The sequence below is a fragment of the Vulpes vulpes genome, chromosome 12, assembly GCF_048418805.1.
Source record: "Vulpes vulpes isolate BD-2025 chromosome 12, VulVul3, whole genome shotgun sequence".
NCBI classification, from domain to species: Eukaryota; Metazoa; Chordata; class Mammalia; order Carnivora; family Canidae; genus Vulpes; species Vulpes vulpes.
Window position 1 is genome coordinate 86,387,575 of NC_132791.1, and position 24,041 is coordinate 86,411,615.

Genomic DNA, 24,041 nt, shown 5'->3' on the forward strand with positions numbered 1-24,041 from the left:
AAGATTTTATTCATGAGAGACAGAGAGAGAGAGGGAGAGAGAGAGAGAGAGAGAGAGGCAGAGGCATAGGCAGAGGGAGAAGCAGGCTCCATGCAGGGAGCCTGATGTGGGACTCAATCCCAGGACCTCGGGATCACGCCCTGGGCCGAAGGCAGGCGCTAAACCACTGAGCCACCCAGGCATTCCAACATAATTTCCTTTTATTCCTTGTTTTTTGAGTTTTTATCATAAGAGTGTGTTGACTTTTGTTATGCTTTTTCAGCATCATTTGAAATTATATATTTTTCCCCTTCATTTTGTTAATGTGGCATATTACATTGATTGGTTTTCATATCTAAAACCAATATTGAATTGTAGGGAAAAAATCCCAATAGGTCATGGTGTATAATCCTTTCAATATGCTGCTGAATTCAGTTTGCTAGTATTTTATTGAGGATATTTACATGAGTGTTCATAAAGGATATTGATTTGTAGTTTCTTGTAGTGTCTTTGGCTTATGTATCAGGGCAGTGCTGGCCTAGAATGAATTAGGGAGTATTCCTTCCTCTTCAGTTTTTTGGAAGAGTTTGAGATGGTTGTTTTTTTGTTTTTGTTTTTGTTTTTTGTTTTTTTAATGTTTGGCAGAATCCATCAGTGAAGCCATCAGGATCCAGGCTTTTCTTTTTGGGGAGGTTTTTTTGTTTGTTTGTTTTAAAGATTTTTATTCATTCATGAGAGACACAGGGAGGGAGAGAGGGAGAGGGAGAGGGAGAGAGAGAGAGAGAGAGAGAGAGAGAGGCAGAGACACAGGCTCCATGCAGGGAGCCTGACATGGGACTCCATCCCGGGTCTCAGGATCATGCCCTGGGCCAAAGGCGGTGCTAAACTGCTGAGCCACCTGGGCTGCCCCGGGGAGGTTTTGAGGTTTTTTGTTTTTTTTTTTTTTAAATGTTTTACCAGTTTTATCTAGATATAATTGAGATATGTCATGGTATAAGTGTAAAATGTACTGTATAGTTGCTTGATTTACATGTGTTGTGAAATGATCACAATGAGCTAAATTAGCATCTATCATCTCATAGAGATAAAACAAAGCAAAAACAAATATTTCTTCCTGTGATGGTAATTCTTAACAGCTTTCATGTATGTCATACAGCAATATTACTATAGTCATCATGTTGTACAATACATTCCAAGTACTGATCTGGGAGTTTATACCTTTTCACCACCTTCCTCTAGCACCTTCTCCCTCTACTCTTTACCTTGATGACCACAGATCTGATCTCTTTTTCTGAGTTTGGATATATATATTTTTTTATTCCACATAAAAGTGAGATCACACAGTATTTATCTTTCTTTTTCTGATGTATTTCACCTAGCATAATACCCTTAGAGTCCATCCATATTGTCACAAATGGCAAGATTTCCTCATTATTTATGGTTGAATAATATTTCATTGTGTATGTTATATATCTATACACCATTCATTCATTAGTGGATACCTTGGTGGTTTCCATGTCTTGACTATTGTAAATAATGCTGCTATAAACATCAGGGTGCAGATATCTTTTTGAGTTAGTATTTTTTTTTTTCCTGTTGAATTAATACCTAGAAGTGGAATTGCTGGATTCTCCACTCTGTTTTCCATAGTGGCTATACCTTTTTATAGTCCCACCAGCAGTGCACTGAGGATTCCTTTTTCTCAACTCACCAGCCTTTGTTATATCTTTTTGATGATTGCCAATCTAACAAGTTGGAGGTGGTCGTTCATTGTAGTTTTGATTTGTATTTCCATGATAATTAGTAATGTTGAGCATTTTTTCATATACCTGTTAGCCATTCATGTATCTTTGGGAAAATATCTAGTGAGGTATCTTGCACATTTTAAAAATTGGATTATTTGGGAGTTTTTTTGGTATTGAGGTATTATGTTCCCTATATATTTTGGATATTAACCTTTTGTCAGATACATGGTTTGCAAATATTTTTTCCTATTCTGTAGGCTGTTTGCTCATTTTGCTATTTCTTTTGTGCTGCAGAAGCTTTTTAATTTGATGTAGTCCTACTACTTTTTGTTGCTTTTTCTTTAGGTGTCATATCCAAAAAATCATTTCCAAGATCCATGTCATGGAACTTTTTATTTATGTTTTCTTCTAGGAGTTTCATTGTTTCAGGTCTTACATTTAAGTCTTAATCCATTTGGACTTAATTTTTGTGAGAGGTGTAAGAAAGGGGTATAGTTCCATTATTTTGCATGTGAATATCCCTTTTCCCAGGACCATTTATTGAAGAGATTATCTTTTCCATTGAGTATTCTTGACTCCCTTATCAAATATTAGTTGACCACGTATGCTTGGGGTTCTTTCTGGACTTTCTGTTTCATTGATCTATTTGCTTTTATGCCAGTCCCATACTGTTCTGATTATTGTATCTCTATAGTGTAGCATGAGATCAGGAAATGTGATGCTTCACTCTTTGTTCTTGTTTCTTAGGATTGCTTTGGCTATTTGTGGACTATTTGTGGGTCTCTGGATGGCTATTTATACTTCTGTTAAAAAAAAAAGCCTCTGGAATCTTGATAGGGATTGTGTTGAATCTATGGATAGTTTTTGGTAGTATTGACATTTTAACAATATTCTTTTAGTCCATGAACGTGGGATACCTTTCCATTTATTTTTGTCTTTGATTTCTTATATCATTGTCTTACAGCTTTCAGAGTAGAGATCTTTCCCCTTCTTGATTAAAGTGATTCCCGACTATCTTACTGTTTTTGATGCTATTGTAAATGGGATCGTTTTGTTTTTTGGATAATTTATTGTTACTTTATAGAAATCTTACTGATTTTTGTATGTTAATTTTGTATCCTGCAACTTTCTGCAACTTTATTGCTTTTGATTAGTTCCAATGTTTGTTTTTTTTTTTTTTTTTTTGGCAGAGTCTTTAGGATTTTCTATGTATAAAATTGTGTCATCTGTAAGTAAAGACAATTCTACTTCTTCCTTTCCATTTCTGATGCCTTTTTTTTTTTTAAGTGTAGTGACTTCTTTTTTTTTTTTTATTTTTATTTACTTATGATAGTCACACAGAGAGAGAGAGAGAGGCAGAGACACAGGCAGAGGGAGAAGCAGGCTCCATGCACCGGGAGCCTGACGTGGGATTCGATCCCGGGTCTCCAGGATCACACCCTGGGCAAAGGCAGGCCCCAAACCGCTGCGCCACCCAGGGATCCCCTCTGATGCCTTTTATTTCATTTTCTTGTCTAATTGTGCTGGCAAGGACTTCTGGTACCATGTTGAATAGGAGTGGTCAGATTGGACACCAGGAAAACTTTCAGCCTTTCACCATTGAGTATGGTGTTAGCTGTAAGTTTATATAGTAAGGCTTTTATTATGCTGAGTTATGTTCCATTTGTACTTAATTTGTTAAGATTTTTTTATCATGAGCAGATGTTGAATTTTGTCAGATGGCTTTTCTGCATCTATGGAGATAATCATATGTTTTTTTTTTTTTTTCTATTAATGTGGTGTATCACATTGATTTGCAGGTGTTGAACGATCCTTTCATCCCAGATGTAAAGCCCACTTGATCATGGTGAATGATTCTTTTAATGTGCTGAATTCAACCTGCTAGTATTTTATTGAGAGTTTATGTATCCGTATTCATCATGAATATTGACCTTTAGTTTTCTTTTCTGATACTATCCTTTTCTGGCTTTGATTTTAGGGTACTGCTAGCCTCCTAAAATGAGTTTGGGAGTATTCCTTTCCCTTCAATTTTTTGAAAGAGTTTGAGAAGGATTGGTGTTATAATTCTTCTTGAAATGTTTAGTAAAATTCACCAGTGAAGCCATCTCATCCTGGGCTTTCCTTCATTGGGAGATTTTTTATTATTGATTCAATCTCCTTACTAGTAATTGCTATTCAGATTTTTCTGTTTCTTCCTAATTCCATTTTGGTAATCTAAATGTTTCTAAGAATTTTTCCATTTCTTCTAGTTGTCCAGTTTGTTGGTGTATAGTTGTTATAGTAGCTTTTTATGGCCTTTTGTATTTTTGTGGTGTCAATTATAATGTCTTCTTTTTCATTTACAATTTTCTGATTTGGGTCCTCTTTTTTTCTGTGATTAGTCAGGCTAAAGTTTTGTCAATCATGTTTATCTTCAAAGAATCAACTCTTAGTTTGGTTAATCTTTTCTGTTGTTTTCCTATTCTCTGTTTCATTTATTTCTTCTCCAATCTTTAGTATTTCCTTTCTTCTGCTAACTTTGACCTCAGGTTTTCTTTTTCTAGTTGTGTAAAGGTTGTTTATTTTGGATCTTTATTCTTAATGTAGGCATTTTTTTGAACTTCCTTTTTTAAAACTGTATTCTAAAAGTTTTGGTATGTTGTATTTCCATTTTCATTTGTTTCAAGATACATTTTTATTTCCTGTTTATTTTTATTTATTTATTTTTATTTTTATTTTTTTTAATTTCCTGTTTAATTTCTTCTTTGATTCACTGATTGTTCAGAAGTGAGATTTCAAACACTGCTCCATAACCTACAGACTTCATTCAGATTTCATCAGCTTTCCCACTAATGCCTTTATTTCCTGGGACCAGAATTCAGTGCAAAATCATAGGTTATATTTAGCCACTGTACTGCCTTCATCTCCATTAATCTAGAACAGTTCCTGAGTCTTTGTTTTTCATAACCTCAACACTTTTGAAGAGTACTATTATCTTGCAAAATGCCCCTCAATTTGGATTTACGTGCTATTTTTTCATCATTAAATTCAAGTCACTGTTTTTTTCCCCCAAGAATACCAGAAGGGCAATGTTGTGTCCTTCTCAGACACATATTTATATGTTTCATTACTGTGGATCACGTGGAGGGAAGTGTCTGCTGCATTTCTACACTGTTATACTGTCTCCCCTTTTAATTTATGGGTATGTTGTGGGAAGATACTTCAAAACTGTGTAATAAATATGCTGTTTCTCTTCATCATTTCTCTCACTAATTTTAGCAACCATTAGAATTCTTGCCTGAAACAATTATTGTTGTGCTTACCAAGTGGTGATTTTTTATGTTTGTCATTTTTTTTTTTTTGCAATAATTAATTGGAATTCTACTACAGGAGAATTTCTCCTCTCCCTCCATTTATTTGTTCAATTGTTTATTTAAATCGCTGTGAGCTTGTGGATGTTTGTTTTATCCCCTGAGTTATAACCCTGTCACTACCATTATTTGTTGCTCAGGTTGTCCCAGGTTGAGCCACTGGAAACCCCTTCAGGTTTCTTCTGTGTCCTTGCGATGTGTCCCCATTATATTTGAGTTGTCTTTCTCTTAAGGCACCAGAGGATGTTCCAAGTTAATCTTTAGATGGTATTTTTTTTAATGTGTGGTTTGCATTTTGAATTATTTTTGCATATTTTAGGTATGAAGATACATGGGCTGCACTTCACAGAAGAGCCAAGGAATGTGCAAGTGCTGGAGAGGTAAAGAATTAGCTCATCTTAAACTTGTGGGAAGAATATCTTTTTGTGATGTTAAATGTTAATATTTTGTTTTGTTTAGATTTTTATTTATTTGAGAGAGAGAGAGATGAGCAGGGGGGAAGGACAGAGGGAGAAGCATACTCCCCACTGAGCAGGGCATCCAATGCAAGGCTCCATCCCAGGATCCTGGTATCATGACCTGAGCTGAAGGCAGTGGCTCTACCAGTTGAGCCACCCAGGTGCTCCAAATGCTGTTTTGTAAGGAATTACATTTGGGATTACATTAAAATGTTTTAAAGGATATCTGAAATTTAATTTAGTAGTTGATTATAAAACTCCCTAAATTACATTTTGGTAATTTCTCTAAGCCTAAGTTTAGTTAGGTTAAGAGACTTTGTGACTTTTATTCTCAAGTCATAAGTAAATATTTGGTTCATCTAGGTATAATGTTTTGAATTTGCGTCTGTTGCCTAAAGTCCTTAATTTGCTTAACAAATAAATGTAAATGTTTCAGATGTTATCATCACTTCTCTTAGAAGAACAAATTATTTTCTAGCACTACATGAAGAGTATATAATGAATAAAAGTGACCGGTAATTAAAAGTAGTTGGTACATGTACTGAAAGCTTTATTAGCTAAGATCAAATACTCTGTGCTATTGATGTCAATCAAACTTCTTTCTGAAAACATTTCTGTGATTCTGACTTTTAATTAATTTAGACTGACTTTAGTTATCACTTACCTAAATTAGTGAAGCTGTAGCAGTTACACAGAGCAGAGTAGTACATGTGATGAAAGTTAGACATTAGTGTTTCTCTTAGAAGTTACTGAAGAGGGAGAATGTAGGTTTCTGATTGTAAGGCAGATCAGGTACTTTGAAAAGCCTTGTAGCTACAGAACAGTTAAATGCTGGATAGATTTTTTTAAAATTATTTAATGCATTGGGTTCACAAAAACTAAGGGAGACCCTAAAGGGGGGAAAAAAGGAAGAAGAAGAAGAAAACAAAAAAAGAACAGGGAACTGAAATCAGAGTAGCTTAAAAAAAAAAAAAAGAAAAAAGAAAAAAACACAACCCATAGAAGCTGGGGTAAAATACTAAAATAAAAGCTTTCAAGATTTATGGAGAAAGGAGACTTTGTGGGGAACTGGATCTGAGACTTCTGCACAGAGCTCTTGGATCTCTGAAGTGGCTGCATCCCTCAGTGAAAGGTTAGAGTAGAAAAGAAAAGCTACCTGTCTGCAAAAGGAGGCGACATGAAAACTTCTCTGCCTTCAGAGAAGTTTTAGAATAAATGCAGCTTAGAATAAATGCAGTCCTCTTTCTGGATTTGTTACTCTCGCCTTGGCCTCCTTTCAGTGTGGGGCTCCAATTTCTACTTCCTGCACGATCGAGGAACCACTGAAGTAAAAGTGAAAGGATCACGGGTGACTGTTCCTTGACACCCAACAGAAACAAACACAGCTTCTACATGGAGGGAACCGGATAAACCTAGGCCCCTTAATGTTTCTGCAGACTAAGGATGTGAGATATTGCAGACTATTAAATAGGTATATGAAAAGTTTTTGAAAGCTTTTATAGAGATAAAAGATGGATTGAAAAATGAGTAAGGAATAAGACTTTATCAAACACGACTTTAGAAAGTCACATTAAAAACCCAAAGGGTGGGGATCCCTGGGTGGCACAGTGGTTTAGCGTCTGCCTTTGGCCCAGGGCGCAATCCTGGAGACCCGGGATTGAATCCCACGTCGGGCTCCCGGGGCATGGAGCCTGCTTCTCCTCTGCCTGGTTCTCTGCCCCTCTCTCTCTCTCTCTCTCTCTCTCTCTCATAAATAAATTTTAAAAAAATTAAAAAAAAACCCAAAGGGTGTGCTTCAATAACACTTACATACAAACGAAGAAAGAATATAGTGTTGTAGAGGTCACTTAGAAGGGATCTCTGAGGTAAGAAAGTGGAAAATATGAAAGATGAGTTAATAGAGAATAGTTACAGAAGATCCTGAGGTTGAACCAAATGAAATTACCAGTATTAGACTAATTTTGATCTGGAAAGTTAGAGTTTCATATGGATCAACTTAACTAATAAACATTATGGGGGCACCTGAGTGGCTCAGTTTGTTAAGCATCTGCCTTTGGCGCAGGTCATCATCTTCAGGTCCTGGGATCAAGCCTCTGCTGAGCGGGGAGCCTCCTTCTCCCTCTCTCTGATCCTTCTCCCCACTTAGGACTGTCCTTGTGCATGCTCTGTCTCAAATAAATAAATAAAATCTTTAAAAAAAGAAACATTCTAGAAAATGAGGGAAAGACAATGTAGAAGATACATATGAAAGACAAAAATTATAAGGAAAAAAACAATAAATCCATAATCAAAATGGGAGAGTTTTAATATATTCCTCTTAATTGAGAGGAAGAAAACAGATAAAATAAGTATGGATATAGGAAATTTAAATAATGTGATTAACAAAGTTGATTGGATGGACAAATGCAGACTACTCTCCCGACAAATATTGAAGCATATTTGGAACATGTAAACATTGACCATGTACTGAGGCATAAAGCAATCCTCACCAAGTTTCATATAAATGAAGTCATACAGAATATTCTCTGATCTCACTGCAAATGAAGCTGTAAGTAAGAGAAAACAATTTTGAAAATTCCATGTATTTGGAAGTAAAAAATATTATGAGTATTTATGATTCAAAGAAGGAAAGCATTGAAAATTTAAAATATACATATGAACTGTTGAATTTTCTCAAGTCACTTAGAGGGACTTAGAGGGACGTTTTATAGAGGAAAAAGATGGAGAGTGAGCTAATCTAACAAGTATTTGGAAAGAGAACAGAATAAACCTTAAAGAATGAAAGATGATAAAGTAAATGAAATAGAATATAAAATTACAGTAGAAGCTAAACAAAGTGAAGTATTCTGGGTTTTTAAAGTTTTATTTATTTTTTAGTAATCTCTATGCCTACCATGGGGCTTGAACTCACACCCCAAGATCAAGAGTTACATGCTCTCCCAACTGAGCCATACTCATTAATGAACATACTCATTAAACAGGTCTTAGAGAAGACTAATACAGTAGCTAAGTCTCTGGTGATATTGATCAAGAAACAATTTTAAGAATAGAAGGGAATAAAAAAAAAGGGGAATATAACCAGTTATTGCAGAGATTGAGAAGCTTAAGAGTTTATAAACAATTCTGACAAACTTGAAAAGTTAGATGAAATGCAAAAATCCTAGAAATTTTTCCCAAAATCAATTTTAGAAGCAGTTCTAATCCTAAGTAGTATTAAGGTCATTAAATAAATTGTGTTAGTGATTAAAAATTCTGCTAAGGAAGCAACGGCCCGCAGAGTTAGATTACTATCAAACTTCTGGAATCTACCATTTCAGTGTTAGACAAATTCTGGCAGCAAATGAAAAAAGTGGAAACTGTGACGAGCTTATTTTATGAGATTAGGGGAGCTTTGATACTGAAACCCAACAAGGGAAGTATGAGAAAGTGACATTGAAGTCTAGTCTCATTCATGAATATAAATATAGAAATTATAAACAAAATAAAATCGTCATCTCTCACTTAACTTCAGTTTCTGGAAATCAGATGTTCTATGCAAAAACTCGATCAAGGAGCCTGTTTCCCATATTCGAAATTGGAAAAGTTATAATGTGTTACATGTCAACCCCAAACCTTCAACCAGCTTGCTTAAATATATTTAAAACCAGCAAAATGTCTACACGAGGTTAGCAATCTGTTCAGATGTAAAGTGCTTAAGGCATAGTTTTCTGATTACCAAACCATGAACATACTCATTAAACAGTTGCTTATGTACAGTAATATGTACTGGCAATAAACAAGGCCTGCATCTCCTTTATGGGTGTACTCCTCACGCTGTCTTGTGATTGTGATATGCTGACAATTGTTATAATATAATTTAAGAATCTTCTCACACATTGCTTTAGAATGTGTATCAATCTTAAATATAAAGTTTTCTTATTATAAGTGGTAGCCAGAACTTTGTATTGTTACGTATATGTCCTGTGAGTGCTAGAAGACAGAAGGCATTCCTCAGTGTGTGGTTGTGTGGCAAACCAAACACAGCAGCACATGAAAAACAAAATACTATATACCAGGTTTATTCCAGGAATAAAAGACTGACATTAGAGATCTTTTTTTTCCCCCCTTGAGAGAGAGAAAAAGAGAGTAGTGGAGAAGAGGGGCAGAGGGAGGGAAGGAGTCTTAGGCTCCACACCCAGCATGGAGCCTGACTTGGGACTCAATCTCACTACCATGAGATCATGACCTGAGCCAAAATCAAGAGTTGGACACTACGCTGTGACTGAGCTGCCCCAACATTAGAGCTCTTTTAAATGCAGTTGACCACGTTTATGTATTAAAGGAGAAAAATATATGATCATCAGATGCAGAAAATACAATGAATGATTGTACAATATAATACAATCAAATGTAAAATTCAATAAAATTAAGCATCTAGTAAGGGTAAAATGATTTAGCAGGTTTTTGTAGAAGACCTGTTTGTCCTGATATCTGTCAAAACCTGCAGTATTTGACTTGTAGTGCATTGATTGCATATTCAAACATCTTGCTAAGTCCTCTTTTCTAATAACTTGTATTTGGGCATGGGAATTCATTTGTATAAATGGTAGGATTTGTTTCTTTCCTCCTAATGTGTACAACTTCCATTTCTTTGTATCTTTTTACACTGGGTAGAATTTTCAGTATAATGTTGAGTAACAGATAAAGACCTTCATTCAAATTTTGGCTCCATCAGAGTTGAATGTGAAAGAGAAATTACATCTTTTGGGAAACAGTGGAAGACCTTTAAGACCTGAGGGTAGAGAAAGATTTACGGAAGTATAAAAAGCACCAATCAAAAATGCTAACAGTTGTTTTCAGAGCTTGTTTGTTAACACCATGAAAAAGTTAAGCAGTTAATAAAACAGAGGACACAAATGTTCAGAAAATCTGAACAGCATATACAAACCAATAAAAAGAGGGCAATAACTTACCCGATATGAAAGTGAGCAAAAGATATGGCCAGGCATTTTATAGAAGAAAATACAGGAGTGGCCAATAAGCATATGAAAGTGTGTTTCAAGGTGATTAGTAATCAAAGAAATACAAGTTGAAACCACAAATTTATACTCGTTGGATTATCAGAAACTTAAGCCTCAAGCTTCTATGCAGATGGTCGTTATGAGCAGAGGACAATTTTGGTTTTTTCCTTGGAAGAAATGTGATGAGGAGCAGCTAGAACCAGGGAACATAAGGCCATTTCCACAATCGCATTAGAAAACGCACACTGGCATTATGCAGGTGTTGAGGTTGAGATCTCTCTCCAACAGTTCTCCTCCTGGGGCTGTCTCTAGAGCGTTGCATCTCAGGCTTTCCTCTGATAATGCTGGTGTGGCACATATTTCCTCTGATAATGCCGGCATGGTACTTATTACATAGTAAATAGATGAGGCTACTTGAAGTCAGAGGTAGCTAGGCTGGGGGAGGTCTGACTACCCCAAGTCCTATTGAGCCATTCTGAGATGAGAGCGGTACCTCAGATGCACCTGTAACTCATTTGTGAAACTTACACGTGTGCACCAGGAGATTTGTCCCAGAATGTTTGAGCAGGTTTTTTGAAACTTTAGGCAGTCACACAGTCCATCTACAGAATAAATTCATAAAATCAGATACCATACAGCAGTGAAAATTACTGAACTGCATCTATGTGAATCAGCATCGTGAGTCCCACGGTGTTCAGTAAAGACCGTATCCTGTAGAGGAGCTTTCACAAATAAGTCTTTTGTTTGTAAGAAGTATTCTATAATATATAGGAGAATTTCCTATAAGATATGTTGTTGGATTTATGCTACTTGGGGAGCTTAAATTTATTCATAGAGTTATTTTAAGACCCACATCTGATCAGAAGTGCCTCTGTTGCTTTCCAGAAATACAGTACTCAACTTTAAAAATGAAAATTTAGGTATACCTGGGTGGCACAGTTCGTTAAGTGTCCGACTCTTGGTTTTGGCTCAGGTTGTGATCTCAGGGTCCTGATGTCCAGCCCTGCCTTGGGCTCCACACACAGCATGAAATCTACTTAAGACTCTCTCCTCCTTCTGCCCCTCTCCCCCACACGCATGTGGTGGCTTGAGCATGCTCATGCACTTACTTACACTCTCTCTTGCAAATCTTATCTTTTATTTTTATTTTTTAATTTAAATTCAATTAACATATAGTGTACTGTTAGTTTTAGAGGTAGAGTGAAGCGATTCATCAGCTGATTCATCAGGTGTATATAACACCCAGTGCTCATTACATCATGTGCCCTCATTGCCCATACCCAGTTACCCCATCCCCCCAACACCTCCAGTGACCCTCAGTTTGTTTCCTATGATTAAGAGTCTCTAATGGTTGGTCTCCTTCTCTCTGATTTCGTTGTATTTTTTCCTCCCTTCTCCTCTGCTCCTGTATTTTGTTTCCTAAACTCCACATATGAGTGAAATTGTGTGATAATTGTCTTTCTCTGATTTATTTCACTTAGTATGATACCCTCTAGTTCTATTCACCTCTTTGTAAATGGCAAGATTTCTTTTTTTTGATGGCTGAATAATATTCCATTTGTGTGTGTGTGTGTGTGTGTGTGTGTGTACCACATCTTTATCCATTCATTTATCAGTGGACATCTGGGCTCTTTCCATAGTTTGGCTATTGTGGACATTGCTGCTATAAACATTGGGGTGCAGGTGCCCCTTTGGATCACTACATTTGTATGTATGGGGTAAATACCTAGTAGTGCAATTACTGGATCATAGGGTAGCTCTATTTTTGAGGAACCCCCATACTGTTTTACAGAGTGACTGTACCAGCCTGCATTCCTACCAACAATGTAAGAGGGTTCCCCTTTCTCCATATCCTTTCTGATAGCTGTCGTTTCCTGACTTGTTAATTTTAGCCATTTTGACTAGCGTGAGGTGGTATCTCATTGTGGTTTTGATTTGTATTTCTCTAATACTGAGTGATGAGCATCTTTTCATGTGTCTGTTTGCCATGTGTGAGCCTTTGGAGAAATGTCTGTTTATGTCTTCTGCCCATTTCTTGATTGGATTATTCTTTGGGTGTCAAGTTTGATAAGTTCTTTATAGATTTTGGATACTAGCCCTTTATCTGATTTATCATTTACAAATATTTTCTCCTGTTCTGTTGGTTGTCTTTTGGTTTTATCAACTGTTTCCTTTGCTGTGCAGAAACTTATCTTGATGAAGTCCCAGTAATTCATTCTTGCCTTTGTTTTCTTTTTGGAGATGTGTTTGGCAAGAAGTTGCTGCAGCCGAGGTCACAGAGGCTGCTGCCTGTGTTCTCCTCTAGGATTTTGATGGATTCCTGTCTCAATGTGTAGGTCTTTCATCCGTTTTGAGTTTATCTTTGTGTATGATGTAAGAAAATAGTCCAGTTTCATTCTTCTGTATGTGGCTGTCCCATTTTCCCAACACCATTTGTTGAAAAGATTATCTTTTTTTCCATTGGATTTCTTTCCTATTTTGTCGATGATTAGTTGGCATAAGGTTGAGCATCCATTTCTGGGTTCTGCATTCTGATCCATTGATCTGTGTGTCATCAAGTACCATACTGTCTTGATGATCACCGCTTTATAATAGAGCTTGAAGTCCGGCATTGTGATGCCACCAGCTTTGGTTTTCTTTTTCAATATTCCTTTGGTTATTTGGGGTCTTTTCTGGTACACATTTTAGGGTTATTTGTTCCAGTTCTGTGAAAAATGTTGATGGTATTTTGATAGGGATTGCATTAAATGTATAGATTGCTCTAGGTAGCATGGACATTTTAGTAATTTGTTTTTCCAATCCATGAACGTGGAACATTTTTTTTCATTTTGTGTCTTTCTCAATTTTTTTCATGAGTGTTCTGTAATTTTCAGAGATCCTTTGCCTCTTTGGTTAGGTTTATCCCTAGGTATCTTATGGTTTTTGGTGTGATTGTAAGTGGGTTTGATTCCTTAATTTCTCTTTTTTCTTTCTCATTGTTAGTATGTAGAAATGCAGTTGATTTCACATTCTGCCACTTTGGTGAATTCCTGTATGAGTTTTAGGAATTTGGGGGTGGAATCTTTTGGGTTTCCACTTAGAATATCATGTCATCTGGGTAGACTGAGCATTTGACTACTTTGCTGATTTGGATGCCTTTTATTTCTTTTTGTTGTCTGATTGCTGAGGCTAGGACTTGTAGTGCAGTGTTGAACAACAGTGGTGAGAGTGGACATTCCTGTCATGTTCCTGACCTTAGGGGAAAAGCTCTGTTTTTTTAACCTGTTGAAAATGATTATTTGCTGTGGGCTTTTCATATATGGCTTTCATGATATTGAGGTATGTTCCCTTTATCCCTACACTATGGAGAATTTTAATCAAGAAAGGATGCTATGCTTTGTCCAGTGCTTTTTCTGGATCTATTGAGAGGATCATATGGTTCTCGTCTTTTCTTTCATTAACGTAGTGAATCACATTGGTTGATTTGCGGATGTTGAACCACCCTTGCAACCCAGGGATAAATTCCACTTGGTTGTGGTGAATAATCTTTTTAATATGCTATTGGATTCTATTGGCTAGTATCTTTAGAATTTTTGCATCCATATTCACCAAGGATTTTGGTCTGTAATTCTCCTTTTTGGTGGGGAGGTCTTTGCCTGGTTTGGGGATCAAGATAATGCTGGCCTCATAGAAAGAGTTTGGAAGTTTTCCTTCCATTTTTTAAAACAACTTCAGAAGAATAGGTATTAATTCTTTTTTAAATGTTTGGTAGAGCTCCTTTGGGAAGCCATCTGCCTGGACTCTTGTTTGTTGGGAGATTTTTGATTACTGTTTCAATTTCCTTGCTGGTTATGGATCTGTTTTTTTCTATTTCTATTTTAGTTTTGGTAGTTTATATATTTCTAGGAATGCATCCATTTCTTCCAGAGTCTCACAAATCTTTAAAAAAATGAAAATTTATTTTAAAGTGTTCTGATGTATTATTGAGATATACATAAATATTTAAAATGTATGTCTTTAAAAAAATAAAATGTATGTCTTTAATATACATAGTGTTAAACCTGTGGTGAATTAATTTTGTCAGACTGTGCTCGTGTTGTCTTTGGTGGCCTTTAACCAAACAACCTGCCAGGGCAAATATACTTAAGAACCTTTTGTTCTTTTTTGACAAATTATTTTATACTCATCTACTTTAAAGCTAAGTCTTACTACCTAGTCTTAAAATTCAGATGGTATTTTAGAAAATGAACAGTTGTGATCAATAGTAACTTTTAAGTTTTTTCTACAATTTTTTTTATAAGTTCTTTGATTTTTTTTTCTCCTCCCTAGCAACATATAAACAAATAGTTAATAATGACTTTAGGGGTTAGACTCTGAAGGCAGGTTTTTTGTTTTGTTTTTAAGATTTTATTTATTCATGAGAGACACAGAGAGAGAGAGGCAGAGACACAGGCAGAGGGAGAAACAGGCTCCATCCCGGGAGCCTAACTGGGATTCGATCCCCGGTTTCCAGGATCATGCCCTGGACCAAACCTGGCGCTAAACCGCTGAGCCACCCGGGCTGCCCAACTGAGAACAGTTTTTAAAAGTTAGGCTTCCAGTACATTATTTGCTTTAATTACTATTATTGTGAAATATTTGCTTGCCTTAGAATTGAACTCTTAAGATTCATGGGTTAATACTTTGAAGTGTAAACTGGTTAAATGAGACATGCTTCACTGTCTTTCTGTTCCACCATTGCTCTCCTCTGGCTGTGGTAGAAAGTTCACTGAACTGTGTGTTGGAAATCCTAGTTTCTGCACTAGTACATTTGACCTTGGGCATGTACTTTATTTTCTCTGTTGTTAGTCATCTCATCTGTAAAATGCCATAACACCACTTACCCTGCTTACCAAATGAAATTGTTTGGACATCGCATGAAGTTATGTACCCTCAAAGCACTGACGTGTTGAGTTTCATATACAGTAGGGTCCCATTATTAGCTGTCTTATAAGTCATTGGTATCCTCCTTGTGTCTTCATGCCCCTAATTCAGTGTCCACCAGAAGGAATTTTGGTCTGAAGCACTGTGGGTTTGTCTTACTGCTTAAAAATGAAATAATGGTGTTTGACCCGGCTTTATTCAGAATTATTTATTTAGAGGCAGAAAAATTGGCCTTGTTGTGATAGATTGTTTCTTATTAAGTAAAGTTTAAATACAGTTTTTTAGAGTGTTTTCTTCTGCTAGCTTTTTATTTCTTCCTTTCATACACCCCTATAGCACAGTCCCTAGAACATGATCGAGGGCCTGGGCTCGAGTGTCAAATTCATGGGATCCGTCTCAAGTCTGCTGTGGCCCTTGGGAAAGCGACATAACTTCATTACACCATAGAGTCTTCATCTGTAGAATAGAAGTGGTAAAAGTGTTTAGTTTATAAGGTTGCTCTGTGGCCTAAATGAGATAATACACATAAATTGCTTAGCACGGGGCTTGGCACATAGAAAATGCTCAAAATGTTTTTAGTAGTATTGGCTAATCATTGATAACAATTTCTGAGAATCCATTCAATCTCTCATTCTTTTAAAATGGCATTTTAGTATATTCTTATATTTTTTCTACATATGCTGCTTCCATCCTGTATTGAGAATATAATTTTCGGGATCCCTGGGTGGCGCAGCGGTTTGGCGCCTGCCTTTGGCCCAGGGCGCGATCCTGGAGACCCGGGATCGAATCCCACATCAGGCTCCCGGTGCATGGAGCCTGCTTCTCCCTCCGCCTGTGTCTCTGCCTCTCTCTCTCTCTCTGTGACTATCATAAATAAATAAAAAATTAAAAAAAAAAAAAAAAAAGAGAATATAATTTTCAATTTTGTGGAAGTCATGAACTAGATTGTAGGTTTAATATTTATGTTGCACTTTAGTTTTCAGTAAAAAATGGTTAAATCAAAAACTCGATTTTTCAAATTAACCTAATTAGGGTAGTTAAGATTTAACAGACTATAAAAAAACATATACCAGGAAAAATATATTATCCTCAAGTCAGCCCTGTGATATAGGAATTATCTTTTCTAGAGTTTAAAAACAGAAGCTAAGAGAATTTGGGAGACCTGCTGCCAAGATATAAGCACCAAGTGGGCAAGATGTGTTTTGTTTCAGTCACCATTCCATCTCTATAGCATGAACAATGCCTGGCAGACAGGGTGGGGTGGTCAGTAGAAGTTTGTACAGATGAATTTTATGAATATAGATCCTTGTTTCAAGCCTTAGTTTCCTTATTATTCATCACAGCTAGATAAATTAGCATTGCTAAGCATTCTTAAACTACTCCTAGGGATCTTTATAAAACTTGGTTGGCCATAGACATTTTTAAGCATACAAAATTAATGAGCAGTGCAGCTTGAGTAAAGCTTGGTGTCACCTCTCCAGCTCAGTGGAGACTTGTCCAGGAGAGGTGATATGGTCTTCTCTCCAGGGTGGGCTGGAAAGCAGTGGGGACAAGGTAAGGAATCCAGGTGGCTTTTAACCTCTCTATCAGAGCTTAGTTCTTTTGTTTCTGTGTTGGGAATTTCTAGATTGTAAAAATGTAGAAACCAAAGCAGTCTAGTACCACATACAAATCATTTTACATCTAATTTTTTATATTTTTATTTCTCTAAAGTTCTTTGTCACTTTAGTGAGATGCAGTGCAAATTTGTGGTATTCAGGGGCCCCTGCATACCTCAGTTGGTGACACATCTGACTCTTGATTTCAGCTCAGATCAGGATCTCAGGGTCCTGGGATCAAGCCCTGTGTGGGCTCTCTGCACGCAGCAGGGAGTCTGCTTGTCCCTCTGCCTGCCCCCCATTCTTGCATGTACATGTGCATTCTCTCTCACACTCTTCTCTCTCTCTCATAAATGAAATCTTTTTTAAAAAAAGTCTTAAAGAATTCGTCATATTCATGTTCTAACTCCTGAAAAATCTTAATCTTGAGATGTGTAAATTGCCTTTTTCTTAACTGCAAACTCTCATTTACAGCTAACATTCAAATGCAGTTTCTTCTATTATATAATAAACTTTACAGTCTTTGTAGTATTTACTGTACCACAGTGGTTATCTTTCACAATTCTTGCTTATCTTTGGTGGTGTTTTCAAAAGCTGACCTTTCCATGCTCCTTCTAAATCTTATTCTAAGCCTTTTCCCTCCCACCGTGTTAAGACCCAAACAGAATTGTCTGGGAGAATCTGGTGTCTGTCTTTTTCTTCACAGTCTGCAGTGAAAGAAGTTAGAATTCTTTCAGGCCAGTCCAGTATGCCACAGCCCTGCTATGAGGAGCCCTTTACATCTGAATTCCTTCTTTGTGAACATAAATGCTTTTCTCCTGTTTTCTGGAATCCATCACTTGCTTCAAGTCCTTCCCATACAAGTACTATTTACCTTCCTTTATGCAGTGTGTTCCTGTTTATAAATTGAATCATATATATTCTAAATGCAGTCAGTAACTTTTCTGTTAAAAAAATTCCTTTTGTAAAGCAAGTAATTACCTGGTAATTGTGGTTTGGGTTGTTTTTGTTTTCTTTTTGGTTGTTCATGTTGGGTTTTTGATGTATTTTTTCTAGATTTGGGTTTTCAAACACATGGTTTACTTAGAAACAGGGTATACTTAGAAGTGATTTCTAAGGTCATCTCTGAACTTTCTCCTCCCTGGGGTTAAGATGCAGAGACAAGCAGTAATTTGAGGTTTTCTGCACTGACTGTTAAGTTGGTGATTTTCTAAGAAAGAAGACAGTTCCAGTTTTCTTTAGAGGGTCCTGTTGTGGATACTCAGTAGAGGAGTTTAAAAGATAACAGTGAGTAACTCACATTATGCTGACTGTCATTTCCTCACGCCTGAAGTCTTTTACTTTACCCTTGCTCCTCTGTGTTGCAGCTGGTGGACAGCGAGGTGGTTATGCTTTCAGCACACTGGGAGAAGAAGAGGACAAGCCTAGTCGAGTTACAGGAGCAGCTCCAACAGCTTCCAGGCTTATTAGCAGATTTAGAATCCATGACAGCAAATCTGAGTAAGTTTTATCCGTACATTACTTTTAGGAATGAGAATAATTTTGGACAGGACTGGATAGAAATTGAAAGCCCTTTAAGAATACATTAAATTCTTGGTTAATATGATTTTTTGGGAAAGAGTGACTTAGGGTTAATTTCATGTTCTGATTAATAGAGGATTGGACAGGAAATAGTTTTAAAGTGTAGAAATTATTTCTAAAATATACCACTAACAGTTTCAGCTCAGGAAACATAATTTGTTGATTCTTAGAGTGACTCAGGGTTATGCGTATGACATTAGATCTCAGTTTCAAAGTATAAATATATAGGGGCGCCTGGGTGGCTAAGTCTGTTAAGCATCCGACTCTTGTTTTCAGCCGAGGTCTTGATCTCAGGGTTGTGAGTCTACTTTAAGAAAAAAAAAAAAATGGTACAAATAAATAAAAAGGGGTTATAGTGACTTTGTTCTGGTTGTAGAATGTACTCTGGAAGTTAATTGCTTTAAAAATTAGGTTTGCTTAGAGCTTCATATCTTGAAATGGGGTTTTTTTCCCTTCCTTGAACTCTTGAGAGATGAAACAAATCCAGGTAAATGAGTGCCTGTTTGGCTAAATTTATAACTGTGGAAGTTCATATATATATATATATATATATATATATATATATATATATATATATATTTTTTTTTTTTTTTTTTTTTTTTTAAGATTTCATTTATTTACTCATGAGAGACAGAGACAGACAGAGAGGCAGAGACACAGGCAGAAGGAGAAGCAAGGCTCCATGCAGGGAGCCCAACCAAGGGACTTGATCCTGGGTCTCTAGGATCATGCCCTGGACTGAAGGTGGCGCTAAACTGCTGAGCCACCTGCACTGTGCTGCCCTATTATTGTTGTTTAATTGGATTGAATTATGCTGATATTCTTTATTTCTTGGGTTTATAGTCAAAAGATTACCTTTCATGTTTGATAGCACCACATGAGAGGACAATATTGTGGCTCACTCTTTTCTGACTAAACAAACTTAAGATCTTACTTAAGTGTAAGTGGTAAGAGATACATGGGAGATAAACTTTCTGGGCTGGTAAACTGATCCAGTCATATAGGTAAGAAGCTATGGATCCCCTATCATCTCTTCTTATTTTTTAATACTACCCTTTTTAAGCAAAACAAAAATGATTTATAAAGCCAGTAATTAGTAAATCATAAAACATTTTTTTTGTGTGTGGATGAAATGGACCTGAGAGGTATTTGGAATGCTGTTGGTGATAACAGTAGCTAACATTTAAAACACGTCTTATATGTCAGAGACTGTCAGGTGCTGACAAACATTATCTTTAATTATTACAAACATTATCTTTAATCCTCAAAAATCATCTTTAATCCTTTAATCCTTTAAACGTAGCTATTATTATCCCATTTTACAGCTAAGGAAAGTAAGGCTTGGAGAGACTATGATTTGCTCAGGGCCACACAGTTAATAAGATGTGGATTCAGGATCCCAGTCTCAGTGGGGGATGAGACAGGATGACAGCTATATGCTCTTTTTTTAAAAAATTTTATTTTATTATTTATTTGAAAGAGGGAGCATGCCTGAGCAGGAGAGGTAGAGGCAGATTGATACTCTGTGCTGAGCTGGGAGCCCAGTGTAGGGCTCGAACTCATGACCCTGAGATCACCACCCAAGCCAAAACCCAGTGTCAGACGTTTAACCAACTGTGCCACCCAGGCTCTCCTTGTGTATTCTTTTTTTAAAAAAAAAAATATATATTTTTTAAAGATTTATTTTATTTATTTATGATAGACATAGAGAGAGAGAGAGGCAGAGACACAGGAGGAGGGAGAAGCAGGCTCCATGCCGGGAGCCCAACGTGGGACTCGATCCCGGGACTCCAGGATCGCGCCCTGGGCCAAAGGCAGGCGCTAAACCGCTGAGCCACCCAGGGATCCCCTAAAAAAATTTTTTTAAATTTATTTTAGAGCACGAGTGGAAGGGGCAGAGGGAGAGGGAGAGGGCCTCTCAAGCAGACTCCACACTGAGTGTGGAGCCTGACACCGGCCTCCATCTTAGGACACTGAGATCATGACCTGAGCCTAAATCAAGAGTCGGACACTTAACTGACTGAGCCCTCCAGGAGCCCCTCATGAACTATATTCTTAAAGCCCTGCCTATTAAAAGCATCTTCTGGTGTTGGTATTTTGTTATTCTGGAGGGTGGGGCATGAAAAAGAGATTCTGGGAGATTCTGGATGTTAAGAGAAATGTGAAATAGCTGTGGTTGCCCTCTGCCTCACTTCCCTTTTGTGGGCATACTAATGATCTTTTCAAGCCTTTGATCGCTAACAAGAGAGCCTCTAAGACCTTTGGGATTTTCATTTAGCCACTTTCTTTTGGCTTACCTTCCTGCATCTGTGAGTCATTTGCTTTAAATTGGTTGTGTATCTTTCTTTCTTTTTTTTTTAAGATTTTATTTATTTATGAGAGAGAGAGAGAGAGAGAGAGAGAGAGAGAGGAGACACAGGCAGAGGGAGAAGCAGGCTCCATGGAGGGAGCCTGATGTGGGACTCGATCCTGGGTCTCCAGGATCAGGCCCTGGGCTGAAGGTGGTGTTAAACGGCTGAACCACCCAGGCTGCCGGTTATGTATTTCTTTGCAGATAGGAAAACCTCCCTTTTTTCCCTAGCTGGGAGTAAACTTTGTTGATGGGTGTTCTTTGATACCACTTTACTGATCAAATGCATTTTGCTACAATTCTAATTATTCTCATGGTTAATTCTGCTTGGGAAATGCAGTTTATATAAGTCTTTCTTAAAATAGAATATACAAAAAAAAAAAAAAAAGACATACAGGCATACCTCAGATACTGTGGATTTGGTTCTAGACCACTGTAATAAAACAGGTATTGCAGTAAAGTGAGTCAAATGAATTTTTTGGTTTCCCAGTGCATATAAAAGCTATGTTTACATTATACTGTAATCTATTAAGTGTGTAGTAACATATGTCTAAAAAATAATGTATATCTTAATTAAAAATTACTTCATTGTTGGGGCACCCGAGTGGCACAGTCAGTTGGGTATTTGACTCTTGGTTTCAGCTCAGGTCAGGATCTCAGGGTCGTGGGATTGAGTCCCGAGTTAGGCCCACTCTTGGTATGGAGTCTACTTGAGATTTTCTCTCCCATTCCCTCTGCCCTTCCTTCTAGTACTCTCACACTCATTATCTCTCTAAAATAAATGAATCAATCTTTAAAAAAAAAGACTTCATTGCTAAACAGTGCTGTCATCTGAGCTTCCAGGGAGTTGCAGTCTTTCTGCTGGTGGAGGGTGTTGCCTCTGTTGTTGCTGGCTGCTGACGGGTCAGAGTGGCGATTGCTGAAGGTGGGGTGGCTGTGGCAAGCCCTTAAAATAAGAATGAGGTTTGCCTAATCAACTGACTGACTTTTATGGATGATTACTCTGTAGCTTGTGATGCTGTTTGATAACATTTTATCCATAGTAGAACTTCTTTCAGAATTGGAGTCAATCCTCTCAAACCCTGCTGCTATTTAGTCAACTAAGTTTATATAATATTCTAAATCCTTCATTGTCATTCCAACAGTCTTCATGGGTCATCACCAGGAGAAGCTCCCATCTCAGGAAACCACTTTCTTTGCTCATCCATAACAAGCATCTCCTCCTGAGGTTTGATCATGGGATGGCAGCCATTCTGTCCCATCTTCAGGCTCTACTTCTAACTCTGATTTTCCAGCTGTTTCCACCACATCTGCAGTGACTTCCTCCACTGACGTCTTCAACCCCTCAAAGTCATCCATGAGGGTGGGAATCAACTTCTCCCAAACTCCTGTTCACATTACTATTTTGACCTGTTCCCATGAATCAGAAATGTTCTTAATGGAATCTAGAATGGTGAGTTATTTCTGCAAGATTTGTAATCTGCTTTTCCCAGATGCACCAGAGGAATCAGTGTCTGTGGTAGCTATAGCCTTACGAAATGAATTTCATAAATAATAAGACTTGAAAGTTAAAATGACTGCTTGATCCATGGGCTACAAAATGGATGTTGTGTTAGCAGGCATGCAAACAGCATTCATCTCGGTGTTCTTCTCCATCAGAGCTCTTAGGTGACCAGGTGCATGGTCAGTGAGCAGTAGGTCTCAACACTGGGCTTAAAATATTCAGTCAGCCATGTTGTAACAGTTGTGTTGTCATCCAGGCTTTGTTTTGCATTTACAGAGCACAGGCAAGGTAGATCTAGCATCATTCTTAAGGGCTCTAGGATTTTCAGAATGGTAAATGAGCATTGGCTTCAACTTCAAGTCAGCAGCTGCATTAGCCCCTAACAAGAGCATCAGCCTGTGGCACAGTCAGTTGAGTATTGACTTCTCCTCTTCAGCTCTCAAAGTCCTAGATGGCATATTCTTCCAATAGAAGGCTGATTCATATGCATTGAAAATCTGTTGTTTAGTGCATCCACCTTTGTTAATCTTTTAGCTAGATCTTCTGGAGAATTTGCTCCTTCACCTTGTACTTTGTGCTGCAGAGATGGTTACTTTCCTTAAACCACATGAACCAACCTTTGCCAGCTTCAGACTTTTTCTTCTGTGGCTTCCTCACCTCTCAGCCTTCACAGAACTGAAGAGAGTCATGGCCTGGCTCTGGTTTAGGCTTTGGCTTGAGGAATGCTGTGGCTGGTTTGATTTTCTGTCCAGAACACTCAAACTTACTCCATGTTGGCAATAGGCCTGTTCTGTTTTATTGTCATTCATGGGTTCATTACAGTAGCGCTTTTCATTTCCTTCAAGAACTTTCTCTTTACATTCACAACTTGGCTAACTACTTGGTGCAAGAGGCCTAGCTTTCAACCTGTCTCAGCTTTCAACATGTCTTCTCACCGAGCTTAATCATTTCTGGCTTTTGATTTAAAGTGAGAGATGTGTGACTCTTCCTTTCACTTAAACAGTTGGAGACCATTGTATATTATTAATTGGCCTCATTTCAATATTGTGTTTCTGGGGCTAGGGAGGCTCCAGGAGAGGGAGAGAGATGGGGGAATGGCCAGTTGGTATTGCAGTCAGAACACATACAGTATTCATCAGTTAAGCTCACTTTTACTGGTGTCGTTCATGGCATCCCAGAATGGTGACAATAGTAACATCAAAGATTACTGATCACTGTAGTAATAATAATAATAGTATTATAGTAATAGTAAGATAGTATAGTAATAAGATTGCTGTAGTGATAATAAAGTTTGAAATATTGCAAGAATTACCAAAATGTTGGGGCTCCTGGTGGCTCCGTTGGTTAAGCTTATGCCTTTGGCTCAGGTCATGATCTCAGGGCCCTGGGATCGAGCCTTGCATCGGGCTCCCTACTCTGTGGGGAGTCTGCTTCTCCCTCTCCCTCTGCCTCTCCCTGCCCCTGGTCTTGCTCCCTCTCCCCCCAGTTAAATAAATATAGATGGATAGATAGATAAATATCTTTTTTAGAAAAAGGAATTACCAAAATGTGACACAGAGACCTTCACTGAGCCA

At 37.5% G+C, this 24,041-nt stretch overlaps 1 protein-coding gene across 3 annotated transcripts in view; it reads left to right on the top strand.

Moving 5' to 3' along the window:
• Nucleotides 1–24,041, top strand: part of DTNBP1 (dystrobrevin binding protein 1) — a 127,538-nt gene that overhangs the window by 14,502 nt on the left and 88,995 nt on the right. For 2 of the 3 annotated variants that reach the window (XM_072729086.1, XM_072729087.1), the window contains one exon: nt 18,400–18,532. In XM_072729086.1, the coding sequence (XP_072585187.1) occupies nt 18,421–18,532 (112 nt within the window). In that variant the 5' untranslated portion in view covers nt 18,400–18,420. Of the gene's footprint in view, nt 1–5,393; nt 5,455–18,399; nt 18,533–24,041 lie in introns of all 3 variants that reach the window. The other variant, XM_072729085.1, reaches the window with a different exon arrangement.